General features: G+C 35.4%; 1 protein-coding gene across 3 annotated transcripts in view; it reads right to left on the bottom strand.

Annotated features, from left to right (window-relative positions):
• Rnf17 (ring finger protein 17) overlaps nt 1-16,258 on the bottom strand; it is a 160,038-nt gene that overhangs the window by 136,306 nt on the left and 7,474 nt on the right. For all 3 annotated transcript variants that reach the window (XM_021236394.2, XM_021236396.2, XM_087199443.1), the window contains exons 4-6: nt 13,172-13,286; nt 12,116-12,196; nt 10,474-10,574 (exon numbers count right to left, since the gene is read on the bottom strand). In XM_021236394.2, the coding sequence (XP_021092053.2) occupies nt 10,474-10,574; nt 12,116-12,196; nt 13,172-13,286 (297 nt within the window). The remainder of the gene's footprint in view (nt 1-10,473; nt 10,575-12,115; nt 12,197-13,171; nt 13,287-16,258) is intronic.

The raw sequence follows: 16,258 nt of genomic DNA, 5'->3' as shown, positions 1-16,258 counted from the left end.
GATACAAGTCTTAATATACTTAAAGATTAAAATCATACAGAAGTTCTTTTCTGATCACAATAGAGTAAAACTAGAAATAATTTAGAGAAGAAAAACTACTCATGAATATGTAAAAATTATATATATATTTAAACTATATATTTAAATTATATATACATATTTAAATTATACACACACACACACACACACACACACACACACATATATATATATTTTTTTTAAACTCTATAGGCCAAAGGAGGAATCACAAAGGAAATTAGGAAACTATCTTGAGACAAATGAAACAAAAACACAAGAAAAGAAGACATTGGTCAGAGAGACATTTGTAGATAAAAACACATTTTAAAAAGGAACTTTCATATCAACCTACTTTTACAAGGAACTAGAAAAAGAATAAACCCAGAGAGAACAATGAACAATAAACAAACTAAAAAGGTGGTTCTTCAAAGAGATTAAAATTGACAAATTTTAGCTACATTGAAGAAATAAAGAATTAAAAATCACAATGTGTGTAGATTACTATCAATTTTACAGAAATAAAATGGATTATAAGAAACTATTATCAACAACCTATATGCAAATTGGATAATTCAGATGAAATTGACAAATTCCTAGAAACACACAATGTGACAAGACTGACTCACCAAGAATTAGAGTATCTGAATGGACTTATAACTAGTAAGAAGATATAATCAAACGCTTCTCAACAAAGAAAATCCTGAGCCAAATGACATCACTGGTATATTAGTTTCATGTTACTGTAATGAAATACCTGATATGAGCTACTAATGAAGTAAAGACGGCTTATTTTGGCTCACAACTCGGGTGGTTTAAATTCAGGATTGAGAGGCTCCGTGGTTTGGGCTCTGGTGAGGACAGCACATCACACTGGAAGCAAGTGGTTACATCTTGAATCAGGAAGCAGAGAGAAAGGGAGAATGGTAAGGCTCCACAGTCTCTCTGAGGGAATGCCTCCAATGATGCAAGGGCCTTTATAAGGCCATCCCGGGAAGCGAGCCTTTCTCCATGGGCCTCTGGGGTACACTGATCCCAACCACAGTACCTGGGAAAGTATGCCGAACATTTAACGATAAATTAACACCACTTTTCTCCAGACTTCCAAAATACTCAACAGGTGGGAACACTCCCTAACTCATTCTACAAGTCTTCCTAGCGCATTCATCAGAATCAAAACCACAAAGACACCACAAGATTGGGAGTATCTTGGTACAGTGGTGTATGCCTATAACCCCAGCACTCAGAGACTGAGGTAGGAGGACTGCAAGTTCAAGCCCCACCTGGGCAATTTAGCAACTTAGCGAGACCCTGTCTCAAAATTAAAAAGGTACTGGGGATTTAACCCAGTGCAGAGACCCTAGGTTTAATCCCCAGTATTAAAAAATAATATTGAGGACATAGCTCCGTGGTAGAATACAGATCTAGCACGTGTGAGGTCCTGGGTTCAGTCCCCAACAGTGCAAAAGCAAAACACTATAAGAAAACCATAATCTATTATCTCTTACAGGTATCAATACAAAATCCTCAGAAAATACTAGTGAACCAAATTCAGTAGCATATTATAAGGACTATATATCATGGCCAAGTGGATTTACTCTTGTGATGCAAGGATGGTTTAGTGTACAAACTTCAATTGACATAACATACCACATTAACAAAGAATCAAAAAACCTACAAGGTTGTATCAGTGAATGCAGGAAAAGGACTTGACATAATTCAATAACCTTTCACAGTTTAAAAAATTCTCAAAAATTGAAAAGGAAACTACCTCAAATAATATATGAAAAACCCATAGTAAACACCATGCTCAATGGTTGTTATAACTTGTGTTTAGATGTTCCCCCAAAGCCTTATATGGTGGTGCTTTTCCAGAGGTGACGGAATTTAGTGTCTGTGACTGATTCCCCATGCAATGGAAGGCCCGAGGGAACTACGATTAAGAGTAGCACTACCTGTCCTAAGTAGAAGTCAGAAAGATGCTATTAAGGTCCTTTGTTGCTCTTGCTACCATCTGTCCACCATGAACTATTTCTTTGCCAAGCCACCCAGCCATGGAGCCAGCCAATTATGGAATGAAACTTCTACAAACTGAGTTCAAGACCAGCCTAAATCACATAGCGAGATCCTGTCTTAAAAAAAAAAAAAACCAAACCAAAAAATGCAAAAAAATTTAAAACCCTAAAATATTAGAAAGTGACATCATTAAGGTGGCTGAGTAGTAAATCTTGGACTTCATTCCCCCTCACTAGTTTTAACACTAGTTTCCACAGAAAGGTACTGCTGGTAAAACTCACAAAACATGGGAATAAAACGGAGTCAATTATGTGTTCCAAGGGAACGAATAAAGATCTTCATTGATAGGTTAATAGTCTTACTTGGACTACACTGTCCCTAGCGAAAGGTGACACACAGTGACACAGAGAAAAATCCTCAGGGTCCATGGTTTTCCCAAGGGGGAAAAAAAGAACAGAGGTAGCAAACACTCAGCTTCTCTAGCATTCTGAGGAGCTTTCCAGGAAATCCACTTTGTTTCTTAATTCACTGGCAATCTAGGAAAAAACTAAACAAACTAGGTAACTCAAGGCCAGATATATAGAAACAAAGCAAGGAGGCAAGGAAGTGGAGCCCACAGAAGCAAACACCCCATTTTAAGCCTAACTGCTAACAGTGGTGCCTGACTAGTTAATAACAAAACTTCTGGAATAACTGAACTGTTGCTTCCAGAATAGGTTGGAACTGCTTCTTGGCTTGAATCCCCAGCCAGGCAGCCTTCCATCTCAGTATCAGTCTGTAACCCAGGGCTCCCCCCACCAAAGAGGGAGAAGATCTGCACAACAAATTCCAAAAGCTAGCAGAACACTCTTGGGAATTTAAGTAGTGTGCCCAGTAGCCACAAACACCACCTCCAGACTCTGCTCAAGTGGAATAAGATTAAACCTGAAAACAACAATAGTAAATACAGATAAGAAGTTAAATGAAGTCTGGAAAACAGTACATGAACAAAATTAGAAGTCTGACAAAGAAATAGAAACAAGTTTTTAAAACTAAATAAAATGCTCACAAAGTATACAATAGCTGAACTTAAAAATGCAATAGAAAATTTCAACAGTTTTGGTCAAACTCAAGAATCAATGATCAAATGATCATTCACTGAGATGATGCAGGATTCATTCCTCGCATGAAAGGATGGTTACAGAAATAAATCAATAAACATCACATTAACAGAAGAAAGCACCAAAATCACATGATCATTTCAGTAGACGCAGAAAATGTATCTGATAAACATCTCTTCATGGTAAAAACTCTCCAACAACTCAGGTATTTTGTTAAGTTTTCCATTACTATAACAATTACCTAAGGTAATCAACTTAAGGGGGCCAGGAATTTAGCTCAGTGGTTCTGCCGCCTGCCCCACAAGGGCAAGGACCTGAGTTGGATCCCCGGCACCAAAAAAAAGGTAATCAAGTTAAGAAGAGGAAAGGTTTATACTGGTTTTATGATTTTAAAAGATTCAGTTCATGGTTAGTTGGTCCCATTGCTTTTGAGCTGGTGCCAAGGTAGTAAATCATGGCAGGAGTGTACAGCAGAGGAAGCTTCTTACCTGATTGTGGTCAAGAAGCAAACAGAATGTAATATGAGGGGCCAACAGTTCCTTTAGGGGGATGCCCCAGTGTCATAAGCTCCTTCCACTAGGCCCAAGCTTCTGAAAGTTCTACCACATCCTAATAATGCTGGACTGGGAACCAAGCCTTCAATATATGGGATTTGGGAGAACATTTAAGATCCAAACTATAGCGGGTATAGAACATAAAAAAGTCCACCTATGATAAGCCCAGAGCTAGTGTCATGCTGAATGGTGAAAATGAAAAAGTTTTTCCTCTAAGATCTGAGCAAGAGAAGAATGTCCACTTTTACTCAACACAGTATTAGAAGTCATAGATTGAGCAATTGGGCAAAAAAAAAGAAAGGACCCCCAAATTAAAAAGTAGGAAGTCAAACTGTCCTTGTTTGCAGATGACCAGATCTTAATGATTAGAAAACTTAAAAATTTCACTAAAAATTGTTGAAAATAGCAAATTCAATAAAGCTTAAGGAAGAGTCAATAGCATTTCTATATGCTAATAGCCAGTTATCTGAAAAAGAGAACAATCCCATTTATCATAACTACAAAAATCTTAGTAATAAATTTAACCAAAGAAGTCAAAGTTCTGCATGATTAAGATTACAAAGCAGTGATGAAAGAAACTGAAGAGGATACAAATAAATGGAAAGCTATCCAATATTCACAAATAGAATCAATACTGTGAAAACGTATCATCCAAAGTAATCTATAGATTCAGTACAATCTCCATTAAAATACTAATGTCATTCTTCCAGAATGTAAAAAAAAAAAAAAATCATAAAATTTGTACAGAACCACAAGGAACCACAAGTAGTCAAAGCAATCCTGGGCAAAAAAACAAAGCTGGAGGCAATTTACTATTATACTTTAGTAATCAAAAACAATATATATATATATATATATATATATTTTTAAAAAAACAAACAAACATGTAGACCAATATAACAGAATACAGGCCAGAAATACACTCATGAATTTACAACTAAGTGACTTCTGACAAAGGAGCCAAGAACAATGAGGAAAGGACAATCTTGTCAATAAATGAAACTAGGAAAACTGAGTGAAGAATGAAGGATGAAAATAGACTCCTATGTTACTTACTTTTCTCTCATTGCTGAGACAAAACATCCGACACCCAAAGTTAAAGGGGCAAAAGTTTATCTGGCTTACAGTTCATAGAGGTTTTAGTCCATAATCAGTTGGCTCCAAGGCAGGGATGGCAAACAGGCATCTCAGAGGAGAAACATGGCATGAACAAAGAAGCAAAAGCAACAAGGGCCTTAAAGCCTGTCTTTGTGCCCTTTTATTCAGACTACTCAAAGCAGGTAGCACTCACACCCTTAATCCTAGTGCCCTCGAGCCTAGCCCTGCCACCAATCAATCACACTGTAGATTCTGCCACCTTCAAAAAAGCATGAGGCTTTGGGGGGACATCAACAACTCCTATCTCTGTTTAAATATATCAACTCAAAATGGATTAAAGATCTGAATGGAGCAGGTATGGTGTTGGAAACCTAAAAACCCAGTAGTCTGGGAGGGTGAGACAAGCTGGTCACAAATTTGAGCCTAGCTTCATCAACTGAGCAAGACCTGTCTCAATATATAAAAAGGGCTGGGAATGTGGCTTACTATGAATGCCCTGAGTTCAATCACCAGTAATGCAAAAAAGACCTGAATGGATTAGATGTAAAACCTGAAATTATGAAACTACTACTAGAAAACACAAAGGAAACACTAAAGGACAGTGCCTTGGGCAATGACATTTTTGGATGTGACCCTAAATACATAAGGAAAAACAAAAATTGACAAATGGGACTATATCAAACTAAAAAGCTTCTATATAGCAAAGGAAACAAATCAACAGAGCAAAGAGACAATCTACAGAATGGGAGAAAATATTTGTAAACATGCATCTGACAAGGGTTGATATCCAGAATATATAAGGAAGGTTAACAACTCAAAAGTAAGAAAACCTAATTTAAAACTGGACTGAAGATCTGAGCAGACATTTCTCAAAAAACGACATAAAAATGGGCAACAAATGTATGAAAAACGGCTCAATGTCACTAATCATTAAGGAAGTGCAAAGCAAAACCACACTGAGATACAGTATCACCTTACCCAGAGAATAGCTATTATCAAAAGACAAAATAAAACAACCAACCCCCCCCCCAAACAAAAGCCAAAACCCCACGCATAAACAAGTGCTGGCAAGGATGAGGAGAAAAAGAAACTCTTACTCACTATTAGTGGGAATTAAATTAGCTCAACCATTATGAAAAATAGTAAAGAAAGATAAACTTGAGTCCTCTGTATGAAAATGGATGCACCTTGAGACCATTATTTAAAGTTAAATAAATAAGATGCATAAGCTTAAATACCACGTAAGTTTCTCTTATGTGGGAAGCCCAAAATATAAAAACCAAAATAAAAGATAGCAGGAGGTAGAGAGAGAGAGATCTTTCTCAAATGGGAAGATCAACAAATGGAGAGAGGGAAGGAAAAAGGGGCTGAAAAAAGGAAGATGTGTTATGTACATGTGCCAACTTCCTATAAGAAATGTAAACATTACGTACTGCAAACAAGTACCAAGAAACAAAAAATAATTTAAAAATAGCATAGAGGTTTCCCCAAAAAAGAACGACCTTATGATGTAGCAATCCCACTGCTCGGTATATACCCAAAAGAAATGAAATCAACATGTCAAAAAGACATCTAGACTACCGTGTTTATTGCAGCACTATTCACAATAGCTAGGATAAGGGATAAACCTAAATGCCCATCAACACATGAATGGAGCCAGGTGGTGGTGCACACCTATAATCCTAGCACTTGGGAAGCTAAAGCGGGAGGATCTTAAATTCAAGCCAGCCAAGGGTTACATAGCAATTTTAATGCCAATCTAATACATAGGGAGACTCTGTCTCAAACAAACAAAAAGCGATAAATGTGTAAAGAAAATGAGGTACATAGGCAGTATGATTGAAAAATATGGTGAGTGGTTAAAATTTAAAAAACTTATTAAAGACACATTGCCCTTTTTTTTTTGGTACCGACCGGGGATCAAACTTGGGACCTTGCACTTGCAAGGCAGGCGCCGGAACCACTGAGCTAAATCCCAAGCCCAACACGTTGCCCTTAACTCCCCTCAAAATATTTCCTCATGCTTTGAACACACATCATCATTTTTGCCACTTCCTGAAGTTGTTCTTAAGTCCTCTTTTGTGAGTATTTTTAGTTGTGCCGCTACGGCTATCCTGATACCTTGAATCAATTTAATATACATACCTTTCATGGTCATTTTAACTTTGGAGGAGATCCAGAAATTCCGTGGTGCAAGATCCAGTGAATAAGGTGAATGAGGACACACCATAATATTTTTATGAGCCAGCCTTTCTTTGAATGGCACTCAGCAGCAGCCTTCACTGTACTTTTGATCACACTGTATTTTGTCTCTTTTCTTTTTTTTTTTTTTTTTGGTACTGTGGATCGAACTCGGGTCCTTGTGCTTGCTCAGCAGGCAGCAAAACCAGTGAGCTAAATCCCTGGCCCCATCACACTGTATTTTAAAGACACTCACAAGAGGACTTCCAGAACTGCTTCAGAAAGTGGCAAGGATGATGGAATAAGTGTGTTGAAAGTGAGGGGGAGTATTTTGAGGGGAATTAATGTAATTAATTCCTTTTACTATAATGGAATATTTAAAAAATTTTAAACATTCACCATATATCTTGATCAACATGTACACATAGTGGAGTACTATTTAGCCACAAAAGTATAAAATCCTGTCATTTGTGAAAACACAGATGAACCTGGAGGACACTGTGTTAAGGAAAACAAATCAACCACAGAAAGACTAGTACCACATAATCTCACTCATAAGTACAATCTAAAAATATTGATTTTATAGCAGTTGAAAGAATAGTGTTTCACAGTGATGGGAAAACAGGAGACGGTGGGGGGAGTTCATCAACAGTACAAAGTTACTAAAAACAAAACAAACAAAAAACAGTACAAAGTTACTAATAGGAAAGATAAACTCTAGTGTTCTATGCACAGTAGGGTGAATATAAGTAACAGCAATACATTACTAATCTCAAAATAGCTAGAAGACTAAATATATTTACCCAAAAGAAATGAAAAAATTTAACATGCTAATTATCATGAGTTGATTACTGCTTATGAACCAAAGCATCACATTATACTTCATAAATATGTATAAATAAATATGTGTCAAAAATAAAAACAAAAAGAACAAAATACTTAAGAATGCAGGTAACCAAGAAGGTGAAAGATTTGTATATCAAAAACTATATAAAATGGCTTAAATGAATTAAAGATATAAATAAGCATTTCATATTTACAAACTTGAAGACAATATTGTTAAGATGTTAATACTATCAAAGTGATCTACAAATAAATGCAACTCAGATTAAAATCCCAGTAACATTTCTTGCAGAAATAGAAAAACTTACCCTAAAAATTGTGTGGAATCTTAAAAGAGACTCCAAATATCCAAAACAATCTCAAAAAACAAGATCAAAGTTGGAAGACTCACACATTTTAATTTCAAAACTTACTACAAACCTATAGTAATCAAAATAATGCAGTACTGGGATAAAGATATAGAGATTAATGAACTAAAACAGAAAGCCTAGGATCTGAACTTTCATATATATAGTGAACTGATTTTTAATAAGGATGCCAAGACTATTCAACGGGGAAAAGCCAGTCTTTTCAAAAAATGATGCTGTAAAAACAAGATATTCAATTCAAAAGAAAGCAGTTGGACACTTACACTATATATAAAAATTAAACTCAAAATGGATTAAAAATCTCAATGTAAGAATTACAACTATAATATTCTTAGAAGAAAACAGAGGAAAAGTTATCATGATATTGGATTTGGCAATGATTTCTTGGATATGAACCAAAAGCACAAGCAACAAAAGAAATAACAGATAAACTAGACCTTAGAAAATTAAAAAAACTTTTCAGTATTGGGGATTGAACCCAGGGCCTTGGCTCTGAGCTAGATCCCCATTTTTTATTTTGAGATAGGGTCTATGTTGCTAAAATTCCCAGGTTGGGCTTCAATTTGTGATTCTCCTGCCTTAGCCTCTCAGAGTTCTGGGATTGCAGGCCTGTACCACCAGACCTAGCTAAAATTAAAAACTTTTATGAATCAGAGGACACTATCAAAAAAGTGAAAAGGCAACTCAAAGGATAGTTGTTTATATATTCTGGATATTAAAGTCCAACACCCCAACAGAATAATTCAATTCAAAATGGATGATGCACTTAGATTTTTTTCAAAGATGATATATAAATAGCCAATAAATAAGCCCACATAAAGATGATCAATATCACTAGCATCAGGAAAATGCAGGAAAGAAACCACGAGAAACTATTTTATGTCCTTAAGGATGGCTACTATTAAAAAACAAGAAAACAAGAAAACAACAACAACAACAAAATAACCTAACAAAAAATATCAAGTTGATGAGAATGTAGAGAAAATAAAACTCTTATATAGTGCTGGTGGCAAAGTAAAATGATACGTTCAGCCCCTATGGAAAAAAGTTTGGCTGTTCCTCAAAAGGTTATATATATAATTACCATATGCCACTAAACTATACATTTATAAATGGTTAACAACAAAGTAATTATCTTTCAAAGAAAAATAGTTAAAAAGAAAATATATTATGCATATTTTCCCACTAAAGCTGCAAAATAACACTACCCAAAACTCCTGTACCTAACCTCTCACTTGAATGTTAAAGCTTAAGAGAAAATAGGAGACAGCACTAATGTGGAGAATAAATAATATCAACTATGAGCTGGAGATGTAGCTCAGTAGTATTGCACTTGCCTAGCATGCATGAAACCCTGGGTTGATCCTCAGTGCTACAAACAAACAACACAGAAGATCAGGTCTATGTGCAGGTATCACACAGAAACATTTTTTTAAAAAGTACTTACCTAAAAGTCAAATGAACAAATGATGGTACTAAGTATATTAGGCTGAACATATCACAAATTTTATGCACCTGTTAATTGAAACTTTTAATGGAAGGAATGTCTATTTTACCTATATAATCTGATTAAAAATAATACATATCAAAGAGCTTTAAAAAAGTGTCAATATTATTCACTTAGTCATGCTTATTAGCCTTTTCTACTCTGATGCAAATAAGTACATGAGAAAATGACAGAACTATATCAGAAAAATGTTATGAAAGTTCTGTTTGTATTTTCCTAAGTATGCTGAATTCCATAGCAAAAGTTAGGTTTTGAAAGTTTTTTTCTGAGCTAACTGCCTTAGGTAGGAAGGTAGTTAACATAAACAAAATTTTAAAAGGCTGGAGATGTAGCTCAGTACAGAAGCTCTGGTGGGTTCAATCCCCAGTACCAGGAAAAAAAAAGTTACCTTTGGAACCCGACAGTAAGCAGCCATTTGAAAAAAAAAAAAAGGCAAAAAATTTTCAGTCAGGTGCGGTGTGGTACATGCATGTAATCCCAGCATTCTGGAGGACTGAGGCAAGCGTACTGCAAGTGTAAGCCCAACCTGTATAACCTCAGTGACTCAGTGATATCCTACCCGAAAAAAAAAAAAATTTAAAAAGCTGGAGCTGTAGCTCAGTGCAAAGGCTCTGGGTTCTATTCCTAGTACAAGGAAAAAAAAAAGTTTTTCAATTTGAAGTTCTAAAAATCAGTCTGTAGAGACTACTCCTACCTTTCAAACCTATTTAAAAGTTATTAATCTAAAGAAATAAAAGGACAAGTTAATGTTAAAAACTTCAGTTTTAATTGAATCATTATTTTTACATTACCTGGAGTCAAGAGAAGCAAAAATTTTATCAAACTGTTTCTCCATAACCTCTATAAGACTGTCTGTCTCCTCTTTTGTTTGATTCTGTGTGCGTTCAAGCATCTGACAAAAACAATTCAAGGATTGGTATTTTTACTTCAGAGAAGTTGTACTGTCAATATAATTTCAAAAGTAAAAGGTATTTTCTAGACTTTTCAAAATATCAACACAAGAAGTAGACGGTAACACACAGGTGAAGTTACAAAGCTCAACTTTAAATTCTGGTACTCATCAGCAAGACATTTTCCCCCCTATTTTGTACTGATAATTTGGCAAAAAGACAAAAAAAACCAAAAAACAAAAAAACCCACTGATAACCTTTGTAAGCTTTTTTAAAAAGTTTGTTTTTGGAGATGGGGTCTTGCCGTATTGTGCAGGCTTGTCTCAAATTAAGGGTTTTCCTGCCTCAGTCTCCCAAGCAGCTGGAATTATAGGTCGGTTCCACCACACCCAGGTCCTAACCTTTTTCTTATCCCTTTTTAGTCAAATCGGACACAAATTATCTGGGATAGTTGAATTTCTCTATGGCAGGGGACCAAGAAACGGAGGGAAGGGTAAGGAGGAGTGGGGAAAGGGGTAAAAAGAATGAACATGCGTCACATACATGTACCAGTTCTCACTGCACTTTTACAGTTTTAAAACCCGTGGCTTAGAATCCATGATCCCTCTTTTCCACGTTCCCATTCCAAAAGGACCTGCAACTGTCTCAACATTGTTTTACAAGGAAGTAACTTCTTGTCTGGATCCACAGGCTCACTGTTGCAAAGGAATTTTGCTACAAGATGAAGTACACCCTGAGTTTCATCTGTATCTGACTTAGAAGATATTCAGGTGAGACTTTGGACTTAGAATTGATGCAGGAATGGGGTTTTAAGACTTTAGGGATGTTGAGATATGGTCGATGTATTTTGCATGGAAAAAAATAAGACTATGGAGATACTCTGCGTGGGGTTAAACTGTACCCTTCTCAAATTCAGATGTTGAAGACTATCTCCAGTTAGTTTATCACAGATTTTGTTTTCTCACTATATGTGATAATTATCTTGTAACTGATTCCCATCACAGGTAACATTCTTTGTTCTGTTTTCTCAATGTTTTTCTCCTCTCATAGTTCTGGATCTATTACTTTTATCAAATGTTCACTCCTTTTGAGAAAGTTGACTTGCTACAGTGACTTCTAGCCAATCAAAAATATACTTCTATGCAGAAAAGCACAATCAGTTATAACTTTTGCACTCCTTAACTGTAATTTGCTATTGCTTGGTGCTTAAGAGCTTGTTCCTTGTCACCAAAACAGTCTATCTTTTTCTAGGTAGAGCAGGGAGAAAAAAGAATAAAGACTCTCAATTGGAAGACAACCAAACAGTGGACAAATATTGGAAAGATGTCATGTAATACTTCTGAGACAAAATTCTGCTCACAGGAAGTGTAAGTCATGGTTTCTTAATACAGATTGAATTTCACTAGGTTTCTAACGCAGCAATGCTACAGGCCCAATCCTAGCAGGCTATGTGAGGAGTTTTCTATTCTTTAAAGAGGACATGCTTAACTTCTTTTTAGAATTTATCCATTAATTTTTAGAACTTAATCATTCAAATGCTTACTTTTACAGCAATACTTAATTGTTCAAAATTATAGCCTGCAATCTTCAATGCTTCATCAATTTCTTCTGTAGTTTTAGTCTCCTGGGAGGGGAGCCACATACAAATACAAAGTATAAAAACAAATGTTTGGATACATATCATAGTTGTGAAAACTTCAATCTACCATTTTGGTTACATAAGAAACACAGACACACAGTAGAAATCTAAAAACAAGCAGTAGTGGTGGTAATTCTAATTGTTTACCCTTCTTTAAACTTTGATTACAGCATTCTAGATTTCCATAGAGATGTATTTTTTTAAAAATTACACCCTGTAACTGTCTTGGACAATTTGTCATGGCAATAAATGTACATGTACAAAACTTCAATTAGCTTTTAAGAAAAGTATTATTTAAAAATATTATTTTGGCTATATGGAGATATAAACCTGAAGTAAAAGATGGCAAGATTACATTGCTTATTCCTTTCCCCCTGCTCATTAGTGGTTTTAATAAAAATACTTTATAATTCATTACTGGAGTATTTTGCAATTTGCTTTATTTCTTATCTTACATTAGAACAATACAGTATGTAAAAGCTGGGGATGTGATTCTGTGATACAGCCTTGCCTGACATGTGCAAGGTCCTGGTTGGATTGTTAGCACAGCACAACAAACAAACAAACACCCCAGACATAAAGTTATTGGAAGTAGCATTAGGTAAAATTCGAAATTCAACAACAGTATCATCATCAACAACAACAAAACCAGGCCTTTTGGTTGCCATCAAAATAACTGGAAAACCCAACTTCAAAGGAAGAAGCTAGATACAGGTAAATATCGAGAACTTTGAAATTCAGGAAGAAAAAGAACTGTTCAAGAAAAGAGAGCTGTTTAAGTGTAGTTTAGAATCATTCAAGCAAAAGAGAGTCAAACAAAGAAAGTGGATTTCTATATCTTTAAGCTTCCAAGCAAAAAACCCCTATAATTATAGGAAACTTGAGAGATGAAAATTAAGCTACTAGAGACAAAGCAAAATGCCTGATTTCATTGTACATCATGACCGATATTTTTCATACCAATGTTACACCTGATGAGCTCAACACAGTCCTGTGAATGGAAGTTGAATGTTCCACATGAACAGTTAGCTGATCATGATCAGCCATCTTTTCAAAGTCTGGAGAGCAGTTCATCCTGAAAAATGCCAAGTACATTATTCTAAATATTAGCATAAATATACAGTTTTAACCTTCTATTACGATTTTTATTTCGTATCAAAAAATAATTCATATGATGCTTTATAAGAACATGAATACTGGGTTCTAGATCATAGGGAGAGGGACACAATGGGGAAATGTGCGGTCATATAAACTTAATTTTAATCAACTTCAGTACTTCCTTTTTGTAGTACTGGGTATTGAAGCCAGGGTCTTTGCCCTGAACTGCATCCCCACCCCTTTTTAAAATTTTGAAATAGGGTCTAAGTTGCCCAGGCTGGGCCAGAATTTACAATTCTCCTGTCTAGGCCTCACAGAGTGTTGGGACTATTGGCATATACCACCATGCCTGGCTAAGAATCCAACTTAATAAATTCTTAAAAGTAATAGATTAATGTATATATTGTTTAATTTCTTAGTTACCTCTTATTACCTGATTTTTTTTGGTAGGGATGTTGATAATGATTGAATTTATCAAATTAATGTCTTAATTTCATCAATTAAAATAAGTACTTTTACACAAATTAAAAATACTTATACACAGAAATGCTAGCTATTAAAAACTGTACTGATATGCTTGGATAATTTAAAAAAAGATAATGAATTTAACTAAGTTAATTATAAAGACCCCTTGCATTCTTTTGTCTAAAGAGTCAGAATTTTTACTGATTTTTCTCCTTATATCTTATCTTTATATTGGCCAGCACACAGTAAGCACTTAGTATTTGCTAAGTTAATCTTAAGCTTATAGTTCATGGAATAAACTGTGATACTTAAATATGTTATCTGATAGAAACAATAAGACCAAATTAATTTTCCAGTATTTTGTTACTTTGAAGGGCGACTTAGCCACGTTTTGAAAACTTATGTGAATATGTAAGTCCTAAGGAGTTCATTATTCAATTCCTGTTTCAAAATATTAAAGATAAACCAATAATATATGGAGTCAAGGCACATTACAATTTAAAAACATACAAGTATATTAAACTGAACTGTACCTGAATTATGGAGCAGGGGTTCTAACTTAAGTATACATGGAGAATTTAATTTATAAAATGGCAATTTGGAATGAATTTGGGAACTCTCTGGTTAGGATGAATTTTTCCACCTCTGAAAGTGACATTCACTTTGCAACCCTAGTAGATACTATACATATCTAGATAAGAATATGATCTTATTTGACTTGCACTAAGTCAGAAAATTTCATACAGAATTAAAGAGCTCAGTTTATTTGGGGGGAAAGAAAAAGATCTAGCAATACTGGGTTTTCTTAACATGTAGCAATAATTGGCTAGCAAGAAACAGAGGTTGGCTCCTTTGGTAGGAGTAAGCCCTTTTGATTTGCCACAGTTCTTAGAATTCACTATTTAAACTCAGTCTACCTCACCCAGTAACTTATTGGCTTGACTCAGAACTGTTCAAATGTGGGAACCCCAAATTTGACTAAAATGGCTACTTTGTGGGAATAAGACCTATGGCTACTACTTACAATGAGACAGAAGAAAGTCTAAAGATTTATTTTAATCACTCTACACAGAGCTCGTGGAGGAAATGATTAATGAACTACATTTAAAGGAGTTGGGAAATGTACTGGCATTCAATATGCCTCAGTTCTCAATCTGGTTTTGTCAATAATCAGTTGTGAGATGTCAGCTAAGTGGCTTTCTACCCAAAGAAGTAACTATAATCATTTTTATTCTTTCCTAAGTACTCAAGTCTGAAAAGAGAAGTTGCAGTAGTTATATGAAAAGCCGAGAAACCCAATTTAAGCAATTTTGGATTTTAACTGGATGTATAAGAAATGAAAAAAATTACAGAGCAAAGAAGAGTATGGAAGTGCTAAGGAGGTAGACAAAAAAGACTAAGAGAAGTAGGGAAGTAGCAAAGGAAGATAGGGTATGGATATAGGAGATATTGTGGAAATGAGAATCTGTAGGAGATGAAATGAATTGAAATTGAGGAACTGGGATGGTTTACTTGGTATCATTTACAGAATAAGAGCTGAGTATGGTGGTGCAAACCTGGAATACCAGCACTCTGGGAAGCTGAGACAGGAGGATCACAAGTTCCTGCCCAGCCTGGGCAACTTAGCAACTCAGCAAGACCCTGCCTCAGGAAAAAAAAAAAAGTTGGGGATGTAGCTCAGTGGGAAGGCCCTCGATTCAATCCTGAGTACAGGGTGAGGAGAGCTGGAGGGGTGAATCCTATATTTATTTCCAGCACAGTCTATTCCAATGTTAAGTATGTTTTAAAAAGTTATATAAGAACAATTACCATCCCACCTAAGGTCCCAGAAAAGTTGGTAAGAAGATTCTTTACCACTTAAAAAGTTACAAGGTCAAACTTTATCATTTTTTCCACAAAACTGAATCTACAGACAATCCTAAATGTAAACTTGGCTAGGACTGAGATATGACCTCAGAAAAACTATAGCTAATATTGACATACGATGGTTTTCATCTAACAAATGTTTATTACATGTCTGTGTCCTGCACAAGAGAGAAACAAAATGGGTCTATGCCCTAAAAGAGGCTCACAGACTAGCAGAGAAAACAAAAATAAATAATTAAGTGCAATAAAAAACACAATAAGCTAGGCATGGTGGCACAAGTCCATAATTCCAGCACTGGGTGATGCTGAGGCAGGAGGACAGCAAGTTTGAGACCAGCTTAGGCAATTCACTGAGACTTTGTCTGAAAGGATGTAACTCAGTGCAAAAGGCCTGGGATCAATTCCAGTTATCACCCCCCCCAGTAGTATAGTGGTTATCTCTAGCTCAGGTATGTTTAAAAAGATCCCTGTATTATGAATTCAAAGAGTACTTATTAACATATACATATATCAACTCTTACGGAAGAATAAAAGAATCTCAAAGTTTAGCTTTCTGAAAGGCTGAGGCAGGAGGATTATAAATTTAACTCCTGCCTAGGCAACTTAGTGACTTAAGGA

Source organism: Heterocephalus glaber, unplaced genomic scaffold (genome assembly GCF_053883595.1).
Source record: "Heterocephalus glaber isolate CG9 unplaced genomic scaffold, H.glaber_assembly_v1.0 deba00001719, whole genome shotgun sequence".
Lineage (NCBI taxonomy): Eukaryota > Metazoa > Chordata > Mammalia > Rodentia > Bathyergidae > Heterocephalus > Heterocephalus glaber.
This window is presented reverse-complemented; position numbering and strand designations above follow the sequence as displayed.